The sequence below is a fragment of the Cuculus canorus genome, chromosome 17, assembly GCF_017976375.1.
Source record: "Cuculus canorus isolate bCucCan1 chromosome 17, bCucCan1.pri, whole genome shotgun sequence".
Taxonomy (NCBI): Eukaryota; Metazoa; Chordata; class Aves; order Cuculiformes; family Cuculidae; genus Cuculus; species Cuculus canorus.
Window position 1 is genome coordinate 12,616,376 of NC_071417.1, and position 23,224 is coordinate 12,639,599.

Consider the following 23,224-nt stretch of genomic DNA (forward strand, 5'->3'; position numbering starts at 1 on the left):
CTTTCAGCCAGAACTCATTGCTTTTTAGATTGCATGTAGTTAGACACGAGTTCTGCCAGCCGCCCAGGGGATTTGATATTCAGTGCCAATTAATTTTTCAATAGCAACCAGGATTCATTCCCTCGATTCCCTTAGGCATCTTTGACAAGCTCTTTTTAAACTCTTCAGATGTGGGGAAACTCTGCTCTGCTAGGTGGGGCTCCGACCTCTCGCTTCTCTCTGGTCCTCCTGCTCCTTCCTCCCTCCCCTTAGCGCCTCCTCATGTCGCTGTGCCTTCATTGGGGTTATAAAATGATGCCCGTGATTTAAGACCGGCAACGTTGTCTTCACTTTGCATCCCATAAGACACGTACGTGTGGAAGGGGGTGAAGCTTATTTGGTAGTTTTTCGTGTGACCCTATGGTAGGTTTGTGCTGAGGAGCAAAGGGGTGGGGACAGGGGTGAGCTGGTGTTGTATTCCATCATAGCAGTGCTTTAAGTGGTCAGAAACATGGTTTCCCCCCTACCTCTGAGCTCTCGATGCTGCTAAAATCTCTGCCATTCGTACAATGTACTCCAGCCCCTCTCTCGGACTGACTCTGGCTCTGTTTGCAAGGTATCCACATTGTTCTAAAGCATGCACCTCTTTCTGTATAGTTCTGATCTTCTGATTTTATGGAATACTTATGCCTGTTTGCATTACGGTCAAAATAAAAAAAAAAAAGTGAAATAAAATCTAGCAGACCTCTTTTTTTTTCTCTTCTCTTCTCTTCTCTTCTCTTCTCTTCTCTTCTCTTCTCTTCTTCTCTTCTCTTTCTTCTCTTTCCTCTTCTCTTCTCTTCTCTTCTCTTCTCTTCCCTTCTCTTTTCTTTCTTCTCTTCTCTTCTCTTCTCTTCTCTTCTCTTCTCTTCTCTTCTCTTCTCTTCTCTTCTCTTTTCTTTCTTCTCTTTCTTCTTCTCTTCTCTTCTCTTCTCTTCTCTTCTCTTCTCTTCTCTTCTCTCTTCTCTTTTCTTTCTTCTCTTTCTTCTTCTCTTCTCTTCTCTTCTCTTCTCTTCTCTTCTCTTCTCTTCTCTTCTCTTCTCTTTCCTCTTCTCTTCTCTTTTCTTTCTTCTCTTTCTTCTTCTCTTCTCTTCTCTTCTCTTTCCTCTTCTCTTTCCTCTTCTCTTCTCTTTTCTTTCTTCTCTTTCTTCTTCTCTTCTCTTCTCTTCTCTTCTCTTCTCTTCTCTTCTCTTCTCTTCTCTTCTCTTCTCTTCTCTTCTCTTCTCTTCTCTTCTCTTCTCTTTCTCTTTCTCTTTCTCTTTCTCTTCTCTCTTCAGAGCCCCCTCACCACACCCTCCTTTCCAGGAGCTGCAGAGAGCGATGAGGTCTCCCCTCAGGCTCCTCTCCTCAGGATAAACAGCCCCAGCTCCCACCCCACCTCCCAGAACCCCTGAGCTCCAGACCCTTTCCCAGCTCCTTTCCCTTTTCTAGACACTCTCCAGCCCTTCAATGTCCTTCTTGCACTGAGGGACCCCAGACTGAACACAACGTTCGAGGACAACCCCTCCCTAGCTCTTGCTAGCCACACCATGGCTCACACTAGCCAGGATGCTGGTGACCCTCTCGCCCACCCGTCCAGCCGGCTGCGAATTTGCAGACGCTCCCTAACGCCGCCGCTGCCCATGACCCAGCGCGGCGGACGCTCCCTAGCGCCTGCATAGGGAAGGCGCGGCGGGGCTCTGCGCTTTACGGCCAGTTGGTACTTGTCAGATGCTCCCCCACGCTCGCTCCGTGCCGGCCGCGTTGGGCGCTACCAACCTGTCCCGCAGGGGGGGGAGAGCGGACGCTCCTTAGCGCCTGCATAGGGAAGGCGCCGCGGGGCTCTACGCTTTGTGTGCAGTCCGCGCTCGGCAGACGCTCCCTGGGCCGCTCCCCCACTCTCGCTCTATGCCGGGCGCGTTGGGCGCTACCAACGCCTTCCGCGGGGAGGGGGAGGGCAGGTAAACAGGCAAGATGGCGGCGGCGGAGAGCTCGGCCCCGGCGAGCGAGGGCGAGGGGATGGGCCTGACGGACCTGCCGAGCGAGCTGCTGGAGCTCATCCTCTGCTGCGACGTGCTGGGAGCCGCCGACATCGGCCGGGTGTCCTGCACCTGCCGCCGGCTGCGGGAGGCGTGCCAGCCCCGCGGCAAGGTGTGGCGGGAGCGGTTCCGCCTCAGGTGGGCCCGGAGGGGGTGGCTGCGGCGCGGCCCGGGCTGGGTGTCCCCCCGCCAGGCCCAGGCTCCGCTCCCCGGCGGCGTCTGACGGGCGGCGGGGGCTGCAGCGGGGCGGCTTCTGCTCTGAATCCCACGGGGTACGGCCTGGGGGAGCCTGGCACTCGGCAAAGCGAAGAGTGCCCCCGCCCCGGCCTTGGGGAGGGCGCCCCGGGCATCCCAGTGCTGCCTGGAGTCTGGCAGTGGAGCAGACAGACCCCCACGACATCCAGCTGCCCTCCCTCCCTCCTCCCACTGAGGTAGTCGGTGTTAGCTCGGAGCTTCCAAAACACCCGCCAAGACTCATCCTGCTGCAGGACTTGCACCTTGCAGCAGAGAGAGGTGTTCATAGGGCTCTTGGGAGAGCTGTTTTCACAGCAACCCAAATCTTTTGGGTCAGCTTTTGCTGCTTGTGGGTGCCCCGGGCATCCCTCGGTCTTTGAGAGTGTGCCCTGGGCATCCCTCGGTCTTTGGGAGCGCGCCCTGGGCATCCCTCGGTCTTTGGGAGCGCGCCCTGGGCATCCCTCGGTCTTTGGGAGCACACCCCGGGCATCCCTCGGTCTTTGAGAGCGTGCCCCGGGCATCCCTCGGTCTTTGGGAGCACGCCCCGGGTATGCCAGTGCTGCCAGAGTCTGGGAGTGGGGCAGACATGCCCCACATACATCCAACTGGCCTCCGTCCTCCCGCTGAGGTAGCCAGTGTTAGCTCGCAGCTTCCAAAACACCTGCCAAGACTCATCCTGCTGCAGGACTCAGGCCTTGCAGAAGAGAGAGATGTTTGTAGGACTTTTGGAAGAACTGTTTTCACAGCAACGCAAATCCTTCAGATCAATTTTTGCTGCTTGTGGGCGCCCTGGGCATCCCCCAGCCTTGGGGAGGGCACCCCGAGATCCCCAGGTTTTTAGGAGCACGTCCCAGTCATCCCAATGCTGCCTGGATATTGCTTGTGCGGAAGTGGTTTCAGCAGTTCTGGGCACACCACTTCTTCAGTGGGGCCGCCAGCCTGTCTACAATAGGGCACACTCCTCTGCTACCTGGTTTTGTCTGAGTTTTGGCACAGGCAAAATAGCAGTATTGCTTTCTCTAATTGCCAGTTGGCTTCTACAATTTACCATTGCTCAAAGGAGAGGATTATTCTCATTTCATGGATGAAAAAGGCTTCTGAACAATTGCAGCTTCCCCAATTTGCAGAGCTATGGCTTGGGATGGCTGGCCAGATACTTTCAGCAATTCAGTGGCTCTAATTTCTGAGGCAAAACTGAAAAGTTGAGGTCCAACAGCTGCAATTGGTAATTAGCACACACTGTGGTCCTCTTCTGTCTTTGATAATAGGACTTTTGGCAGGAATTTGTACGTTGACCTTGTCATCCTGGCTGGACTCCATCACAAGTAATTGCACTTTATCTTCCTAAAATTTTCAATATCGTTTCAACCCAAGGAATTATTCTTTCTTATCCTAAAATAAATGACTGTAATTGTTATTACAATGTGGCTGCATCTTGGCAGTAGGCAAATGGCGACAGATCCATTAGGAGGGAGGTGATTCTGTAATGTGATGTTCTCTGGTTAGTCTCCAACTTTATTTTGTAACTGTAGTTGCGGCGTAGTTTTATTATTAACTGGTGGTAGAATACCTTCTGTGTGTGTAGAGTCGTAACTGCGCTATGGTCCGTTGGTAATAATTTTTACACAGAAGTTGTGATTTAAACCTCTGGCATTTATTTGTAAAGGTAATATATATATATATGTATATATATACATGTATCTGTAATATTATCTATAGAGAGAGATATGAATTATATATATATATAATAGAATCGCTTGGTTGGAAAAGACCTTTGAGATCAAGTCCAACCGTACGTGTCCACTGTTAAACCACATCCTTGAGCACCTCATCTGCCTGTCTTTTAAACACCTTCAGGATTCTGTTTCCCTCCAATAGATGTTGCCACCAGCAAGTGCAATACAGGGAGCTCCGTTTTATGCGTCCTCTTAATTAGACCTACGAGCTAGCAGGAAGAACACAGGACAATGACTTTTCATTCTATTAGATGACAAGATAATTTAAACATGATACCTCTTCAAAATGACAAACTTTGTTTTTATCATAAAGCTCTGCATCTCTTCTATTAATGTGATACCTGTCTTTATCTTGCAAGGCTCTAGAGACAATCTCAAAAGTGTTCAAGATGCTTAGATATTGAAATACCTTGATAGGAACCTTTTGAAGGTTTCCAGTTGGCGGTTTCAGGATAACTTACTTTTAAATAACTGTTAACATGCAGATTAAATCAGTTGGATTTATGCTTTGGGGCTCGAGTCAGCCATGAGATTAATTTATCCCTTACGTTTAAATTTGTACTGTGTGTTGGCAGTGTCTCAGCTCCTCGAGTCACATGGTTACCAAAAAGTATTTTATGGTCCTGGAGGTTCTGGTGATGTTGAAATACTAACAAACCTGTTCACTTCTGTCCTGTGCAGATGGCCATCACTGCTGAAATACTACAGCCACACAGACGGCATTAGCTGGCTTGAGGAATACAAAGCACGGCATGACGCTGGTCTAGAAGCCCAGAGAATTGTAGCTTCGTTCTCCAAAAGGTTCTTCTCAGAACATGTGAGTAATCTTCTGTACGTATGTGCAGCAGCCTAGCTACTTGTTTAGTACTTTTTATTAGTTTTTCTTTCCTCTCTCTTCATGTCTTTTCGACTATGCAGTCAGAAATTCCCTATCACAGCCAAAAGGGGAGAGAGAGTTCAGACCCCAAAGATGCATAGAGTCTAAAGGGCACTCCGTGTATCACATCCAGCTGTTTCCGCTTTGGTTTTCAAAGCTATTTGTTCATTGCTGCGTGTTCCAGCCTGGCTCTGGGGCCTTCGGAAGGACCGATAGTTTGTTGACACATACCACAGCCTATGAATTTCTCTCACTGCAGACCTTGCCCAAGGATGCGTTCTGTGAGTTGTCAGAAGTCATTTGCAATCAGGACGAGGCACAATAGGTTCACTGAGTTGGAAAGTATTTATTCCTTACCCAACCATGACACCAAGATGCTTTTGCGTTCTGAGTGAGAAAGGTGGAAATGCAGTTTCTCAGCGAGACTTTGTTGCGTGTAGGACAACAGTGATATCAGTGTGTGTTTGCATAGTTCATGGCCATGGAATTTAACTAGCTGTAGAATTCAGGTCAGCCTGAAATTCTGTGGAATAGGTGTAAATGCTGCCGGTAACTTCAGCTGACTTAAAAAGTTCACACGAGCCACTAAACGGCCGCTCCTCTGTGGCTCCCCTGCCAATACGTTGTGGTCCAGTAGGGAATTCCTTGAAGACAGAGGAGATCCTGTGTTGAAATCCTGTTAGCTGGTTTTCAGCAAGGTTGGGCAGCTCAGTTTTCACCCCTGGAGAAAAAAAGGCCATGAGGCCAATAGGAGATAAGTATCTCAGCTGTCCTCTTTGCACTGTTCCACTGCAGCTGCAGCAGATGCACATTTCTCCATGGTCAAATGTATGTCAGGGCATTAACCAGGGGCAGAAGCTCCTGGATTCCTACTGTTTTAATCACATATGCAGAGATTCCCAAGAGACCACTTAGCAATACCCAAAGGCCTAATAATGAGGATCATCTCGTATGGGGCTAGAAACTGCAGCTTGATCCCTGCTTAGAACTGAGGGGAAGGGACTTTCAACCCAGTTCTGCTTGATCCTGCCTAGTGCCTGCTAAGATATGGTATAATGGGAATTGTTTTTTCCTTACTGTTGTCCTATACTGAAAAGCTTGAAAGCAAATAGATTTCTTAAAGTTCAACCAAAGCTTAAAAAAGAATTCTGGAAGAAAGTAGCTGTTCTGAGTATAGATATGAATATAGATATGAATATAGATACATAGAACATAGGATGGTTTGGGTCAGAAGGGACCTTAAAGCCCATCCAGTTCCAGTCCCCTGCCATGGGCAGAGACACCTCAGGTTGCTCTGAGACCTATCCAACTTGGCCTTGAACACCTCCAAGCATGGGGCAGCCACGACTTCTCTAGGCCATCTGGACCACCCTCACAGGAGAACATTTCTCCCTGAGATCTCATCTCAATCTCCCCTCTTTCAGCTCAAAACCATTCTTCATCCTGTCCCTGCACTCCTTGATCAAGAACCACCCCCCTCCAGTTTTCCTGGAGGTTCTTTCATTACTGGAAGCTGCTTTCTTCAGCCTTTTCCAGGCTGAAAACCCCAATTCTCAGTCTTTCTTAGGCCCAGCCTGTAAGACTGGTGTGCTGGAGCTGGTCCTGAATGCTGGAGTATTTAGCTCAAATTGTTGTAAGGTGCTGCTGGGGCTCATAGTGGATTTCTGGAGTAGAGACTGTGAGTACTTGGTGTGCTGGACATTTTTAAGATTTTATATAAATTCAAAAAAAATAAAGTTGGTTTTGAGACTTTTTACAAAACTGTGTTCTTTTGGGAAGAATCTGTTGTGCTCTGCATAATTCATTGTCTGGTTTGACAGGTTCCCTGTGATGGATTCAGTGACATTGAGACTCTCGGATGCCCAAGTCATTTTTTTGAAGATGAGCTAATGTGTATCCTTAACATGGAAGGAAGGTACGAAAGAGGGGTTAGAGCTGAAAGGGGTTTTCCCTCTTAGACCAGTTGAAGGCAAACAGTAGGGTGGTGAATGCCTGACCTTTGCTTCTGTCCTTTTGTCCCTGATAAAACAACATCCCCAGGCTTTCCAAGGCAGGGAAATATTGCTGTGTGTTTGATTTCAGAACAAATATAATATTCCCAGAAGAAAACATGTAAACTGTTCTACAAGAAAGCAGTCCTCTAGCTTTGTGTTGCTGTTTGTTGCTTGTTTCCTTGCCAGTTCATGACCCTCTTCTCTGCAATAGTTTTAAGTTAAGGAATTCCCATCCTCATCTTCCTTTTTTATTTAAACCCAGATCAGTTTGCTGAACTGATTTGCAGGGTGAGGCTACAGCACTGGAGGAAAGCAGGAATAGTCAGTGAGGAATCCCACCATGAATCCCAGTATCATGAAATTACAGCTTTTTTTCCCTCTCTTCTTGTTGCTTTTCTTAGCTGTAGCAGGTTGGCACAATCTTTCCCCAAATAAGCAACTGGTTTTAATTTGGCCACTGGAAAATTAGCAGTTCTGTAAATTATTCAGAGATGTGAAATGCAAGGCAGGTAAATAAAACTTATGGCTTGCATCTGCCAAGGTATTCTCATCACTGTGGTTAAGACTGGGTGAGATGAATAAGTCACTGCTTTACTTGAAGGTTTTTCCGCTGGTAGGATATAAACCATGCTGATTTTGCTGTGATACGAAGCAGCGATAGATTGGTCTTAATAGACTCTAATAGCCTTGATTAAAGGGACTGTTAGTAGAGCTGGAAAAAACATAACTGGAACAGCAATCATCTAATTTTTGCTTTTTCACGTCCATTTTATTACCTTCTCTGAACTGGAACTAAACATCTCTCATTTGAGCTTTTGAGCCTTCATACTGGCCAAATGTCTCCCCATAAAGCAGAATTGATGCTAATTGCACCCTGATTAAGCTGTAGTCATTGCAATTCAGGAACATTAGGCTAAATCATTTCCCTGGAAGATATCCCAATAAAGCAGTTGTCCCTATTGAGCATCCCAATTTATTGGAAGAGGATAAAGTGTTATGAGGTTTGATTGTTCTCCTGACCAGTAGGATGGAGAAGGCTGATTTGACCTGCAATCTGGAGGAGAGGAAATGTATGTGGGGAAAGAGGATTGTTTTCTGAAGAAGGAAACTGGACTTGTTCTAAACATATGGCAAGGGCAGAGCCTGGGAATCGGTGGATTTCCCCCTTTGGATTTTTGGGGGTTGGGGCTTTGTGCCATTCCTGACCATTTAGTGTAAAAGTGCTCAGTGACACTGAGCCAGGGCTTGCTTAGATGTGTACGACTTGAGTGCCTCTGAGTTGGTCTGTGGTATTTGAGGCGACCTTTTCAGATTTTACCTGGACAGTAACCAGCTCTCTGCTGCTGCTTCATGGGCGCTCTGCCTTCACTTGTGCATTTAGAAAGTGAAGGGGCTTTACTATAAAAGCTGTAAGGTTTTGGACTGTGTGATCTCTACAGACCAAATGTTGACCTGTTCCTGCTTTTTCAGAGCAACAGAGGTGATTTTTCTCTGGAGGCTTTGTTGTTTTTTTTCCATTCTGAATGCCATTGGACCTACATTCAGTAGTTTTTAATGAGAGAGTACTTGTAAGTTTGATTCTGGAGGAATCCAGTCAGATGAGGGGTACTATTTTATGTATAAAACATGGGATTTTAATCAAGTATTCCTGAGCTGCTTTAATTAGGATCTGTGCTGTTTCCCATGGTACCACATTTTCTCAAAATGATATATTGGAGATAGAATAAAAATTGGAGATAAGAGCAGTGTTTTGCAATTGCTTTATGTTGTGGGGTTTTTTGTTGATGAGTTTCCTCTTAACGTTTACCTTTTTTGTTGACTCTTTGGTGATTGTGGTGTTGTCAGTTCTCTTTAGAAAAGCAACAATTTCAGTTGTAAACCTATATTCACTGGAAAAGTTAAATCAAATTAAAATGCTTGTTTAGGGCAATACTGCTTTCTGTATTTAAATGCGCAGGAAAGGTCTAACCTGGAAATACTATGCAAAGAAAATTCTATACTTCCTACGGCAACAGAATATATTAAAAAATCTGAAGGAGTATCTGCAGCGCCCGACTGATCAGCAGTCATTTTTGGAGGGTAAGTCTTTTGCAGCAATCCCACGTAGAGCACCTAATGACAGCTTTCCATCATTGTTGTTTTACTTGCAGGGAGGGTTCCTTGCTTATATTTCAGCTAGCCCTTGGACAAGGACTCAGAGTTAAGTTTGGATTTTGATGTACCTGTAATCCTCAGCATCTTGCAGTAGTAATGTCAAGATTACATTAGCTTCTGGCAGTGCTGTCTGCTTGAAGAGTTGCCCATGGACAGAGGAGCTGAAAAGCAGCAAAGAAAATGTTAAAACACCTGCATTTGAATCTTGAACAGTGCATTGAAAAAATTGGCAGTAGCTTGGCATCCTAATTAGCTGACATCACAAAAACATTTTAATGCCTGTGGTGGGATATGGCCAGACCAAATGATCTGATTTTGAGTCAGCTGCCTACTGTCTCCTTTCCCAAGAGCTTCCCAGAGAAGGACAAGGAGCAAGCGGCAGGCAGGGATAACTGGTGTTGCAGCTCACAGCCTGTGTGCTGTGGCCTTCTCTCGAGAGCTGTCTGGCTGCTGGGCTGTTGAAGTTGTCCAGTGTGGAGCTGGGTAGTGGATGGGAGTCCAGTCACGCGGTGGGAAGGTGTATGCACCTGCTATGAAGAAACAAAAGGTTTTTCTGCAATTCATGACCTTAGTCTGGTGGATTATTCTCTGCTTCAGACTTTTTATAGAGAAGATGGTCTTCTGAATGGGACAGAAATTGCCAGTGTATGTAGAGGAGTCTCTTATTCTTGATATATACCTCAAAAATGCCATAGGAAAGAGTCTCTGACACCAAAGCTGGTTCTTGTTAGTGGCAATGGGCTTTGAAGAAGGGGCAGTGTTAGAGCAAAAAGAGAAAGCCAAAAGTAGCTGCTTCTGGAAGCAACCAAGACAGTTAATTAGGTGACTTAATCATGTGGGCCAAAAATATGTGTTTCTCTGCCATGGAGGTGCAGAGACAACAGTGAGTCTTCCACAAAACTTCACGTGGTGAGCATGGAGAGCACTCGGAAGTCGGGGGGAAGAAGACATGGCTTAGGTCCTGCTGAGACCTAACACAGGCCTGTCACAGAACTGCTGACAAAGCAATGTAGGAAGTTGGAAGAGGTACGATTCGTGCAAAATTCCTGCAAGTGAATACAGTTGATTACAAAGGTTGAACAGTTCAGAGGCTTTGGAAAGAGCAGTGGCGACCAGATGACAAGGAGACAGTAAGGAGAAAGTTCTGTATTTTTTCGTGCAGGTGTTTGACAGAAGAGGTTTGGGCAGAAGGAAAATAGAAATCTGTTCTGTCTTAGTGGGGTTTTGATGTGAAGATGGAGAGCAGATGTGGAGGAGAAGAATGTAACAGAACAGGGAACAATGAGCAAGAATGATAGCTATGGAGAATATGGCAGGAGGAAAATCAGAATAGAAGCTGGAGTGAAGTTGAGATTGTTTCAGGCTCTGACTAAAAAGCACTGTAGGTTGGGAGGGTGCCAGGAGATGCATTGTTGCTGGTTAAGGCTTGGATTAAGCAGGATACCTGCTCAATATACGAATCTATTGCTTTCCCTTTCAGGATGGTGCAGAGGGAAATACTGATTTTTAGTTGGCATTTATCATGTCAGCTCCTTCTTTGCATTTTATGTGATAAATCCAATATATTCCTGCAGATTTCAAAAGGAAGGCTCTTGTGTTCTGCTCCAGTTGCTTGCTGCATGCCTGGAATTTTGAGTAGATAAAACTAAGCACAGAGAAAAACTTAAGTCCTGTTTCTTATATAGCTTGTTTTTTCCAGGTGCCGTTTTAATTGACCAATACTGTAACCCACTGTCAGACATCTGCTTGAAAAGCGTCCAGGCACAGGTGGATGACATCACAGATAAAGTGCGTGAAGTCCTGCGATCAAAAAATCCAAGGCATCCCAGCTTGGCTTCCAAGGCAGGTACTGTACAGAAGTATATGCTTTACTGCAGAGTGTCTCTGCAAGTCGATACAGGCAGACAGGGTGAAACAGCTGTTGAATTATTGCAGCTTAAAGAGCTGTTGTTCTTTATCCCCTGGCAGGCGTATTCTGACATTTGCTTAAACCATCATTCAGGAAACAGTCGTTTGTTCAGTCACAGGTACTCAGCCCAGTTCATCTGATGCTGTCTAAGCCAAAAGAATTGAGAGGGCAATTTTTGTTTCCCATTTGTCCCTGAAGTCTTCAGTAGTCTTGATGTGTGTAGCAGGGCTGTGGGGATCAACCTCTTTTCCTTCGCAAGTCTCAAAGTTGACAGCAGTAGAAGAGGTACGTGCTTTATCATCTCCAGAGGTCAGGTAGCGTCTCGTTCTTTGTGTTTTATAACCGTTATCTAACATTTGCTGTCTTTCAAAGAGTGAATGAGTAATCTGTATCTCTGGATTGACCAAACTGGGACTCCCAAGCAGTGAAAGCGCACTTCCCATGCCTGAGCGGTGTAATGTGTCCAGCTGCAGTGCTGTGCTGCAACAGGGTGCTTAGGATCCAGTCCTCCAGCCACAGAAGGAAACGAGGCAACACTAATGCACAGCCAAGGAGCTTGGCAGTCCCCTGAGCCAGGCCACGTTGTGAGTGCAGCACTAGGGCCGTGCAGTCCTGGGGTCAGCTCCAGCCACTCTCTTGACTATGGTTTGGGATGAGTCTCTTCTGTTCTCAGTCCATATGAAGAATTTTGGTATTAGGTTCATTGCATAAAGGTTAAGTACCCTTGTTTCCTCAGTTTTTATTTCTTTGCATGTCTTTTTAGGAGAGGTCCTGATTCCAGAAGTGGAGCTTCAGCGGCAGGTACTTGATGCTATGAATTGTGTCCTGTACGAGCAGTTAAAATACAAAGGAAATGAGCTGGATTACTATAACTCCCTCAATTCATACATTCACCAGGTACGTGTACATTAGGCAAAAGCTAGGAGGCTGCAAGGCTTGAGACATTCCATTTGTGGTGTTTATTTGTCCAAATGTAGTCAGACAAGTAATTCTCTCTGAACAGTTTGCTGTAAAGTCAATGTGATATCACCTTCTAGTGCATATTCTGTCAAGCTGGTGTATTTTCATTTGTGAAGTAAAACCTCAGAAGTTCATGTTTTTCTCAGTATCCCGCATGTTTTTGTCATATTTTTATCCCCCAGGTTTTGATCCGCAGGACAGGAATTCCCATCAGTTTATCTGTGCTTTATTTAACGATCGCCAGGCAGCTGGGAGTCAGACTTGAACCAGTCAACTTTCCCAGCCATTTTCTGCTGCGATGGTGTCAAGGAAAGAAAGGGTAAGTGACCTGCTGAATTTTGAAGTTGTGACCACAGTAATAAAAGCCAGAAAGCATTTACAGCTCCAGACGTGTACCAGGATGTTTAATTGTTTTCCATCTATAAATTATAACGTATAGAGAGGAAAAGATCTGACCTCTAAAATAGTTTTCTCAGAACTCAGCTTTGCTGCTGCTGAATGGTAACAGGTTTCCTGATTATGAAATGATAGTAACCTTGAGGTAATGTCCCTGTTCCTTAAGAAAATTAAGAAAAAATAAAAAGAAGAAAAAAGGCACTGGTTGCACTTACCCTTTCCTAACACAGTTTCTAGAGACGACTGCTGTTGTTCTGTGTGCTCTTTTAATTCTCTGGGTCAGTGCAGAATACGTCTTTGCCCAGATCATGGTCAATTTACAGAAACCTGTATTCTGTGAATGACGTCAGCAGTCCAGAGTGATGGGTCTATGTTTGTGTGCCCCTTTTAGCACTAGAGTGCCATATGTGTGGGTTCTGTTACACTTCCCAGTGCAGCGTCATAAAACCAACAGATAGAGCAAACCTGAAAATATCTGAAGGAAAGAACTGTCGTGATAGAGAGAAAAATCCCCTTAGTGTCTCTGTCTTTTCCCATATATGTTTATCTGAAGAAGCAGCTAGGAGAGAGAACGTACCAGGGAATCTCTTTTTAGAAGGGAGCTGAAGTATGAATGACACTTGTTTCACAAACAAGCTTGAAAGTGCTGAGGGAAGGACGGAAATAGGTAATCTTGCTTTATCATGAGACCTACCATCACAAGTTTCCTTGTTGTTTCATTAGAAGCACAGATATTTTTGACTACACCTACATTGACGCCTTTGGGAAGGGGAAACAGCTGACGGTGAAGGAGTGCGAGTACCTTATTGGCCACCATGTGACAGAGGAGTTCTATGGAGTGGTGACTTCAAAAGAGGTCTTGCAGCGTATGGTGGGAAATCTCTTAAACCTTGGCAAGCGGTGAGTTGAGGATTGATCATCTGGCCTGAAAGGCCTGTGTGGAACAGGACCTGGAGTATTCTGCCTGCATGTCAATACTGCTGCCTCACGCTGTCTGAGCGGGCGCTTTAAACAGGTGGCAGTCACCCCACGGATCTTGAAAATTGTCTGTCCCGTTGCATCGTCACCTGCAGTGGTATTCTTTGGAAACAAGAATATTTAGTACAACTAGTCCCCCTCAAGAAAATGGACAGATCATGTTTGTTTCTTTGTGAAAAGCTGATAGGGACTGTCCACCTTCATCATCATCTGATAAGCATAATCGACATGCTCAAAAGAGCACTTGTAAAGGTACTGTTGGTTTTATTTTCACTTAACCCTGATAATCACTTTCCCAAACCTCAGACAAAAGTCGCAGAGTGAAAGGGTTGCTTTAGGTGTAATTAAGCTAGGAGAACAAAAGCAGATCTCAAAAGGAGAATGAATTCTCTATTTGACCAAGTAAAACACCAGTGAAGTGGGAGGGTAGAGTCCAGTTTTCCATCATGTACCATTTTTCCTTCTGAACAGGCTGTTGGATACGATGAGTGGCAGCCAGTCCCGGACTCAGTCTTGTTGAATGAGTATGCTTATACCTGTAGCATCATATACCCTGCACGTCGGAGTACTGGGTATAGGGATTGGGAGAACTAGCCTTACAATTAAGTTTCTTTTTTGCTGGCAGAGAAAGCACTGATCAGTCTTACCAACTCTTGAGAAACTCGTTGGATCTGTACCTGGCCATGTATCCGGACAATGTGCAGCATCTAATGCTCCAGGCTAGGTTATACTTCCACCTGGGAATCTGGCCAGAAAAGGTACCTCGCCACTCGGTCCTGTGTTTTCTGATGGCTAAGCGCTGTTAACACGAGTCTATTGATTTTAGGACTACTTCAGCTTGCATTACAGTCTGCCACACTTGTTTCTGCAATAAACACAATTGAACGAGTTATCGTGTTTCAGAGAATCAATTTCTGCTATGGGAAACAGAGAAGGGAGAATGATGCTTGCTTGCTTGCCCTACAGGACATTTGTGAACAGCCTCAAGTCTGAGTCATAATTTATGATTTACTGCCCAAGTCTGACAGTTTGTCTTGCAGTCAATACTGTGGACTTGTAGCTGTAAGTTATAAGAGCATTCTGTTTAGTTTATGCCTAGATTATGGTGATGCTGGTACAACTCCTGCTGGGCTCATGGTAAAGGAGAAATTACCATACCAGAAAACTTGTAGGAAAATCTCTTTTATAAACATGATCAAAGTTGTTGTCTGAAATCTTCACCAAGAGATTAGCGGCTCTTGTGAACAAACAACTGTAAAAGAACCACAAGGACAGGAATATTAATATCACTTTGTTGTGGTTTAATCCCAGCCAACAGCTAAGCACCACACAGCCGCTCACTCATTCCTCCCTGATGAGATAATTACAGTGCCAGTGCTGGTGGGCTGGTGTTCTGGGTGTATGGGGTTTGCTGCTTTGAGAGCACTTCGAAGTTAGTGCTCTGTAGCCATCCTGAGACAAGCAGGTTCTCTGTCTCTTGTTCACTACTTCATGGTATAGCATCATAGAGATTATTTGCATTTCTTTCTGTGCTTCCGTATTTTTTTGTTTACAAAGGCCTGTAGTGATAGGACTAGAGACAGTGGGTATAAACTGGAGAGGGGCAGATCTAGACTAGACATAAGGAAGGATTTCTTCACTATGAGAGTGGTGAGACCCTGGAACAGGTTGCCCAGGGAAGTTGTGGCTGCCCCATCCCTGGAGGTGTTCAAGGCCAGGTTGGATGGGCTTTGGGCAGTAGTGGGCCGTGTCCCTGCCCATGGCAGGGAGGTTGGAACTAGATGATCTTTAAGGTCCCTTTTAACCCAAACTATTCTGTGATTCTATGATTCCTCTGCCAGGCTCCCACAGACATGCTGGGGAACTCTTTTAAACTGTTTGCTCTCAAGTACAGCAGAAGTCATCTGGAATCACCTTACAGCAGCAGTTTATCAGAGAGTAGCAAGAGCATTCTCTTAACATTTCAGAAACTTTGAAACAGTGGTCATTGTCCTGTGGTTGCAAAATGCAATGCAATTAGCTTGTACAGCTTAGTTTTAAGGAGTTACTGTGCTCAGCAGTGCCCTTCCTGGGAAGCAGGGAGTTTTACAAATACACAAAGGAGAGGACTGTTTGCGATTTCTGCAGGCTAAGCAAGTGGGAAGAACTCTTTGGGAGCCTGTAGCTAGAGCAAAGCTTCTTATTTCTGTGTGGAAAGCTCATGTGCTGGACTGGCACTTAGACCCAGCTAACTCGAGAGATACTGTATGTATTCGTAAGTCATGGATTGCTGTACAGACTTGTTCTGAATCTTTTCTTTTTGGTTACTGAAGGTTCTGGACATCTTGCAGCATATTCAGGCTTTGGACCCATCCCAGCACGGGGCCGTGGGGTACTTGGTCCAACACACACTAGAGCACATTGAGCGCCGGAAGGAGGAGGTGGGCCCGGAGGTGAAGCACCGCTCAGATGAAAAGCACAAAGAGGTCTGCTTTTCCATCGGGCTCATTATGAAACACAAGAGGTGAGCTCTTCAAAACCTTCCCCACGTTAGCATGCTGTACTGTACCAACAAGCGTGGAAGTGTTTGTTCTGACAGTAATGAGACGTGATTTTATCTGCCAAGAAGGTATCTGGAATGGAAAATGGCAGGGATGTGCATCTATGCCATGTACCTCGCAGAAAAATGGGAGTAGCTCTGTCCATCCTTTTGAGAGCACAAGTGTATTCACTGCTGTTCACTTGTAGTCTGTGAGGTGACTTGTCTGAGTCATCATATATCGCGCAGCTAAAATTTCCACATCCCAGGGCTCTCAAAGGAAGATCAGTAATCAGTTAATGAGGGATCGTGGAACAGAACTGACTTCAAAAGACTGTAAGATGCCTAAGACAGCTTAAGAATCTTCCCCAGTGCTATTATTACCCCCTTTTCCAGCACTGCACAGAGGCTTTGTGTTCCTATCTGTACTCTGCCAGAGCGACGTGCCAGCACTGTGCCGCCTCTCCAGCTCAACAAGGCATCTGGAGCGTATTTTAAGGGCATCAGCAATGACAGTTATAATACCTGGTGATTAATTGCATAAATGACCTGAAAATAACAATGGCTTTGTTTCTGGGAGTTCAGGATTGGGGTTGCCACTTCTGTGTGATGGGCAGTAATTGCACAACACAGTACAATGGTTGACTCTCCCTATTTCCTCTTTCCTGTTCTCCTGGTTGATGACTTCCGGTCTCTTTCCCATTTTCATTTTTTGCTCACATTTGGTTTTCCTTTGTCCTGGGCTGTTTGTTCCTGTCTGTTTATCCAGTCACTCCTAGTCATTCCCCTCCACCTCAAAATACACACACGTATGTACACAATCATTTTTTTCCCCCTCCTTGTCCTCTCCCCTTGTGCCAACTCCCAGGAGGCTGCTGCCCTGTTTGTTCTGTATTAGTTTTGAGGAGAAAGAACTGTCTCTGGAGTTTTCATTCTTCGGTGATTCTTTTTTTTTTAATTAGATACGGCTATAACTGCGTGATTTATGGCTGGGATCCTGCCTGCATGATGGGACATGAATGGATCCGGAATATGAACGTCCACAGCCTTCCAAATGGCCCCCACCAGCCTTTCTACAACGTGCTAGTGGAGGATGGCTCTTGCAGATATGCTGCTCAAGGTGAGCAGGAGTCTCCTGTGTTTACTTTCTGTTTAAAAGTAGTTAGGAGAAAGGGATGGTTAAGTGATTAACTCTTAAGTATGAAACGTAAACTGTTAGTTAAGGTTGACGTAGGAAGGAAAATTATCTTCAAGTCATGGCCTGCATTGTTTGCTCTCCATGAAATCAGTACTGTTAGGAATGAACGTTAAGGACACTCAGTAATCTCCTTTTGCCTTAGAAATGTGTTTTGGACGTGACTGGTTTTATGGTATAAACCATGATGCTTTAAAAGAGGTAATTCAGCTTTTGCTGAAGCCTGGAGTTGTGTCAGCAGCTCTCATTCTTTGAAATTACAGCTGTACTTTGGGCAAGACCTCAAAATAGGAACTTGTGAAAGGAGAGCACAGAAACTTTGCTTGTCAGGGCAAAGTTCTGAGCAGCTTCCGTCAAGAGGCTGTGTGTGCCAGCATCCCAGAGGACACAGATAGCATGGCTTTTAGTGACACTTCTGATAGCGATGGGACTAAAGTCAATGTCTCTTCCAAACCTCTTTGCATTTGGGAAATCTTGATGTCCATACTTTATGGAACATACCATAAGAAAAGAGATTTTTGTCTAGGATACAAGAAATGTTGAACTGAGGTTCAAAAGGGAAAAACACCCTTTATGTAGAAGTCTGTATTCTTGTACATTGTAAACGCAGTATTTCTTTGCCTCGTGTTTGTTCTCCCTGTGATACAGAGGTATCCTATCTAGCTGGCCAGGCAGCTGCGCATCCTGACTTTCCTAAAACAGGACATTGAAGCTGCCAGAGGAGAAATGCTGAACAAAATGCAGTTCAGCTCTTTAACTGGGGGTCGCTCCCCAGCGTGTTCTGGTCCTGTCCATGTAAACAAGAGGTGGTTTTACAGGAGGACACCCCTACCTTTGTAGGTTTAAAGTACAGGTGTATCTCACTGTCCCAAGAGTTTCTTTATATTCAGTCATCCAGAAAGATGAAGTGGGGACCAGGAATATTGCAACTTAGGCTTATGGTTAATATTAGGCAGCACTTGGCTTCTCAGAGAGTCTTCAAAAACAAAAACTCGTGTGCCAGTGGTTGGTATTAAAATATGCATCCGATAATGTTCCGTAGTGCTTCTGGGGCTGAGTCATCTTGCACACATTTTGTCTAATTGTTTATAAACAACTATAATGCTGACTGGTTCCAAAGCATGAAGAACTTTAGCCAAGCCGTAGGTTGTTACCATTATCTCTGTGCATCCAAGCGTTTTCATATTTCTAGAGAAGACTGAAAGGTTTGTCCTTGATGGCTGAAATCTTGCTGCCTGACAGTGAAGTATCCCCTCTAAAATACATCTTCAGATCATTTTGGAAGGGACTATTCCATAACTTACTGACCTGACTTAGGGACGGGATGGTAGTTTTATACTGAGAGAATCTTAAACCAATCTGCACACAGAGTTTTATCTAACCAGCTCAGAAATAACACCAAGCTTATGACAGTAACGTACCTCAGACTGAGTCCTTCTTGTAAATGTGTAGGTTGAGCTGTAGCTAATTCCAAAACACCTGTTTCGGACAGCCAGGTTGGTATGTACCTGTCCACTCTTGCCTTTCTTCTGCTTGCTTTGTAGCAGCCCAGGCCAGCTATCTGTGCTCAGAACTGCTAGTCGGCACGTTTCTCAGGCTCCCCACCTAGTGCTGAGCTCGCTCGTCTCAGTCTCTTCGCCCTTGCCAGCTCCTGTTTCGTCACTGTGTTTTTCCCTTGTACACAGCTCACTGCTCAGACGTGCTTCTGCAGAGCGTATGGGAGTGTAAATTGTTTTCCGCAGTGTTGCAGTGTACGAAAAAAGTATTTTACAAGCCTTTAGGACAGCACCAGCACACCAAGGCACAGAAAGCTCTTGGGCTTTCAGCTGCACACACTTCAAAGAGCCTGTATGGATTAATATCATAGAATCATAGAATGGTTTGTATTGGAAGGGACCATGAAGTTCATGCAGTCCAACCCCAACGGTGAGCAGGAACATCTTCAAGTGGATCAGGTTGCTCCCATCTTGTTCCCACCCTGCCTTGTAGATAAGTCAGACTTTGGGACTTGGGCAGCTTTTGTTTCTACGTTTACGTCTGGTACTGTGCTAGGAAAAAATGACATAATTTGGGGACTGTCGCAGGGCACCTGCACATGTGATTTACTGCCAGGCTGCCTCCCGGTCACACTGCCTGTGCAAATACCACAGAAGCAAAGGGACCCTCAGCTTAGGTCACCTTTGCATTTTAATGCCAGTGCTTCCGTGGTGTTTAACTGTAGGGCTTAATCAGCTTATCTTTTAGTACAAAGGAAGGATTGAGGTGCTCTGGGAAAGAATCAGCGTGTGCTCTTAGTTACTTCCTCTTATCCGCAGGAATTTTGGGTTTAGAAAAGTCAGTTTTGCTGAGGGAATTGCTTGAAAAGTAGTCTGGTGACCCGATGTGGTTGAACTACAGACTGATGACTTAGAGCAGGAAAGCTTCTCTTGCTTCTCTACCAGGACAGCCTTGAGCAGTCAGCCTCACCTTGGAGCATTGGAGAAGGATCTCTCCTAGCAACCAATCTCCTATGGGATACGAGGGATCAGAGCTCAGTGCAGCAGCTTCTCCTTGCACTTACAACCCAAAGCTGTGACCAGTGGAGTGGGAGCGGGTTGGCATCGTCTCAGGCATAAAACAGTTTTCATGGCACTAGTGAATGGGGTCAGCATCATGTAGGATGTGAGGCTCCGTAGGCAGTCATACTGGCATATGCTGTGTGTATTTTCCTGTATTAGAGTTTTCTTTAAAGTATCAGGAGATGGTGTTTCTAGAAACAGAAACAGGACTTGAGAGAGGCGTAGTATTTATTGCCTCGTAGCAAGCCGTTTCATGTGCTGATAATGGATTCTTTCCCTTTCCTAATAGAGAACCTGGAATACAACTCTGAGCCTCGGGAGATCCCTCACCCTGATATTGGCCGCTATTTTTCAGAGTTTACTGGCCTTCACTACGTAGCAAACACCGAGCTAGAAATTCGGTACCCAGAGGATATGGAGCTCACTCGTGCCACGGTTCAGAAGATCTACAGTTCAGGCAAGGAGTGAGTGCAGAAGGCATTGTGAGGACAGAAGCAGCTGGAGTGTAGCTTTACCCTCTTTGCAAAACTTGCATGGAAGGCAAGTTTGGTGACAATCCTTTGGCTTAATGCAATGAAAACTGCGTTGAACTTTGTAACTGGTGCTATAGCATCTTCCCATTGCCTGCCTGCCCACTCCGACGCAAAGGCTCAGGACACAGTCACAGCTGAGGCCAAGCGTAAGGATCTTGCAGGGACAGTCATGCTGGAAAGCGTGTTGTCCTTTGGAAGGATTTGCACATACTACTCATTCTGTGATCATCTTGCCTAGAAGGTCTACGCACTGAGATCCTTGGTGTGGAATGTGGAAGAACCCCCTCTACCAGAGAAGGAAACTGCGTGTCCTTGCAATATTGTGGGGTTTTTGTTTGTTTGTGGTTTGTTTAGGTTTATTTAATGTATCTGTCTCATGCAGGCAATAGTTTTTAAAGTCTTACGTTTCACTGTTGTCTTCTCACGTTTGAATTTCTGGTTAGAGTTTGCTTTACCTCTGTATTCTGATTGTTCATAGAGCTACTGTTCTGACTCGGGATTTCCTTACAGGCTGGGAAAGAGCCCTGGCAACACAACTGTGGGCTTCCGGGGGTGGCAAGCAGAATGATAAATCTGACATCCAGTTGGCCTAATGCAGAAGATGAGCTTCTAGCCCTTTTCCATGCCTGCTAAACACACCCTTTCCTTGTTCTTTGATCTGTTCATTCTGTATGCCCAAGGAAGGATCTGCAGCACAGCTGGGTGTGTTCCCAGGATGATACTGAACCTCGTGGCGCTGTTTCATTGAAGCTTTGAGCTCAGTGACAGAATGACTTTGATATATGAGGAGTTTCCACTCGCTGCTGTCTCCAGTCCGTAGGTATTTATGCAATACAGTGGGATCGTGACTGGAAACAGGCCAACCCTGGAGTCAGCCAAACTGTGTATGGAGGAGAGATGTTAATTCCTGCAGCTTGTGGCCTTCCTCCTTTTTGCCAAAAGAGAATGGATTTTGAGGGAGCGCATACTCTGCTGCCCAGAAGGAAAAAGCTTTAGCAGCTCAAGGCACATGAATTTAGCACATCTTAAAGGCCCAGACGGAACCAATGCAGAAAAGCTTTTCCTCTGGACTCGGGTGTTATGAGGTGCAGTGTGATGCTGTTTGTGCGTACACAGAGCCCGCACGTCGTCGTCATTTCTGCAGCGACATCTGTACAGTAGCTGCAGCGAACATCCTATCCCTGTCCAGTTGCCGTACAGTAGTGTCAGAGATGAGAAATAGGTGCTGTCCTCTGTAGTGTTAGGTGGATGCTCTTTGTCTGTTATAGCACTTCAGGTATCACCACGTCAAGTCACGCAGCCCTTCTCTTAAAGGAGTGCTTGACCTGCATGCCCTCCCGTTAAAACATTGAGCACTGATTCAATATGAAAGAGAACTACTCAAAGTCTAGTGCTTTTGCCGGTGGAGTGGTGCTGGTCTGCAGGAATCTCAGTGCTTTGGGAAGAGCAGCCCTGTGGTTAGTGCCAAGGAATGCTGAAGGTGCTGTACTCCAAGTAGAACTATGTTTTTAAATAATTTGGTCCTGAAATAAATTCTTCCCTCCCCCGCAGTTTATGTGGAAGCAGACTGGATCCAAGGCAGGGTAGGAGTCATCAGGCAAAATCTAAAAATCCATCTCTTGGTTTTGAGGGTTGGAGTAGTCCCCAACACTCAGCCCTTTCTGAGGGTGAGGTGAAAGCAGACCCCAAAAGATTCCTAGCAGGGATGCGAGGTTGGGAATGGGACTGTGGAGTCACAAGGCTGATGCTGGTAGCTGAGAACATGCATGCGGGAGCAGGGCCTGGGATTTCCATTCCCAGCCTTTGAGGCAGGCTCTGCGACAGCATAGATACCAATGAGTTTCCTGGGGCATTGTGCTCCCCTCTACCAAGCGGGTGGTCTGCTGACGCCTCTCAAGAAAATTGCCACATACTGAGCTCGTAGGAGTCCTCAGGAAGAAGTGCTGCCTGAACACCGAGGAGAATCGTGCCATAAAAAAGCCACAGGAGTCAATCTGCCCAGAGTTTCTCTTGAGAGCTGGTGCTGGACAATGCATATCCAACCCACTTGAAAACATGCTGCGTACTTTAAATGAGGGTCCCAGAGTAGCCAGCAGAACCCATTCTACTTGTCTTTTTGGGGCCACTCTGTATATTCTGAAGAGAGTTCAGACATGGGGGAAGTGTGGGAGCTGCTCTTCAGACGGTTCACACACACTTCTCTCACCCGCAGACTCAGCCATTTCCGTTTTTGCGTGGAGTGCAGAAGTTGTTTCTGTGCACTGGGACAGATGTACTGCAAAGTGGCTTCTGTTCACAAGACAATGCAGCCAGCCCTGTGACTGAAACCTCTTGTCCCTTCAGCAAACGTCTTGTAGAGAAGCTGTCCCCTCAGACAGGTCTGCCTGCCCGCTTCACGGTGCAGACCGCATCAGCGCGTGGTTGTGTGCTTTTGGTGGCATCCAGAACTCCGACACAGCCTTCTATGTGCCAAATTCGGAAGAGACCGGAGGCATTTCAGTAGATGCCTCACGTCATCATCAGCCTGGGGTCCAGATCTGATTTTGGGACTTCAGACAAACCAAAGGGCATGGTGTGTGACGGCTCCCCGTCTTTATCCTGTTGGGTTGGGCACGCCAGCCACCTGCCTCCGTGTTCCTGCTGCTGCCTGAGGGTTGGGCTGTGCTATGTGCTGCCGGTTGAGTCTTGGTCTTAGCCAGGAGGAATTTCTATGTCAGTATTTTCAGGAGACCTCAGCCCAAGCAGCCACTGAAAACAAAAAATACAAGGATACCTCCGGAAGTGCACCCCCATTCCCCCTGGCTGAGTAGCTGAGGTCCAGCAGAGCTGGGAAGCACCTCTTTGGGGCGATGGAGGGCACGCTGGGTGTTTGCTGTGCATCAGGCGGCTCTTCTGTCCCTGTCCTGGCAGCACAAGGATCTTTGCAGTCATTATGTACCCAAGAAGACAGCATTGGATCCCAAACGTTCCTTGTGTCTGTGAGCAATGTCTGGGTCTGCGTGAATGTACATATGTTAAAGATATACAGATGTATACAATATACACTGCGATTTGTCCTGTCATGTTTGTGCAGAGTCCATTTGGGAAAAGGGGTGTTTTACTTTCTGGAGAAGGCAAGATTGCTGCCCTCTCTTACCTGACTTTGC

The 23,224-nt window shown here is 46.0% G+C and overlaps 1 protein-coding gene across 1 annotated transcript; it reads left to right on the top strand.

Annotated features, from left to right (window-relative positions):
* Nucleotides 1-1,860: 1,860 nt before the first annotated feature.
* On the top strand, nt 1,861-22,448 carry FBXO21 (F-box protein 21). The gene is made up of 12 exons (XM_054082034.1): nt 1,861-2,174; nt 4,688-4,823; nt 6,704-6,798; nt 8,835-8,956; nt 10,731-10,877; nt 11,704-11,837; nt 12,083-12,219; nt 13,020-13,196; nt 13,900-14,032; nt 15,587-15,777; nt 16,755-16,912; nt 19,835-22,448. The coding sequence occupies exons 1-12, from the start codon at nt 1,972-1,974 to the stop codon at nt 20,011-20,013; spliced, it is 1,812 nt and encodes a 603-aa protein (XP_053938009.1). The 5' UTR covers nt 1,861-1,971; the 3' UTR covers nt 20,014-22,448.
* Nucleotides 22,449-23,224: the final 776 nt, after the last annotated feature.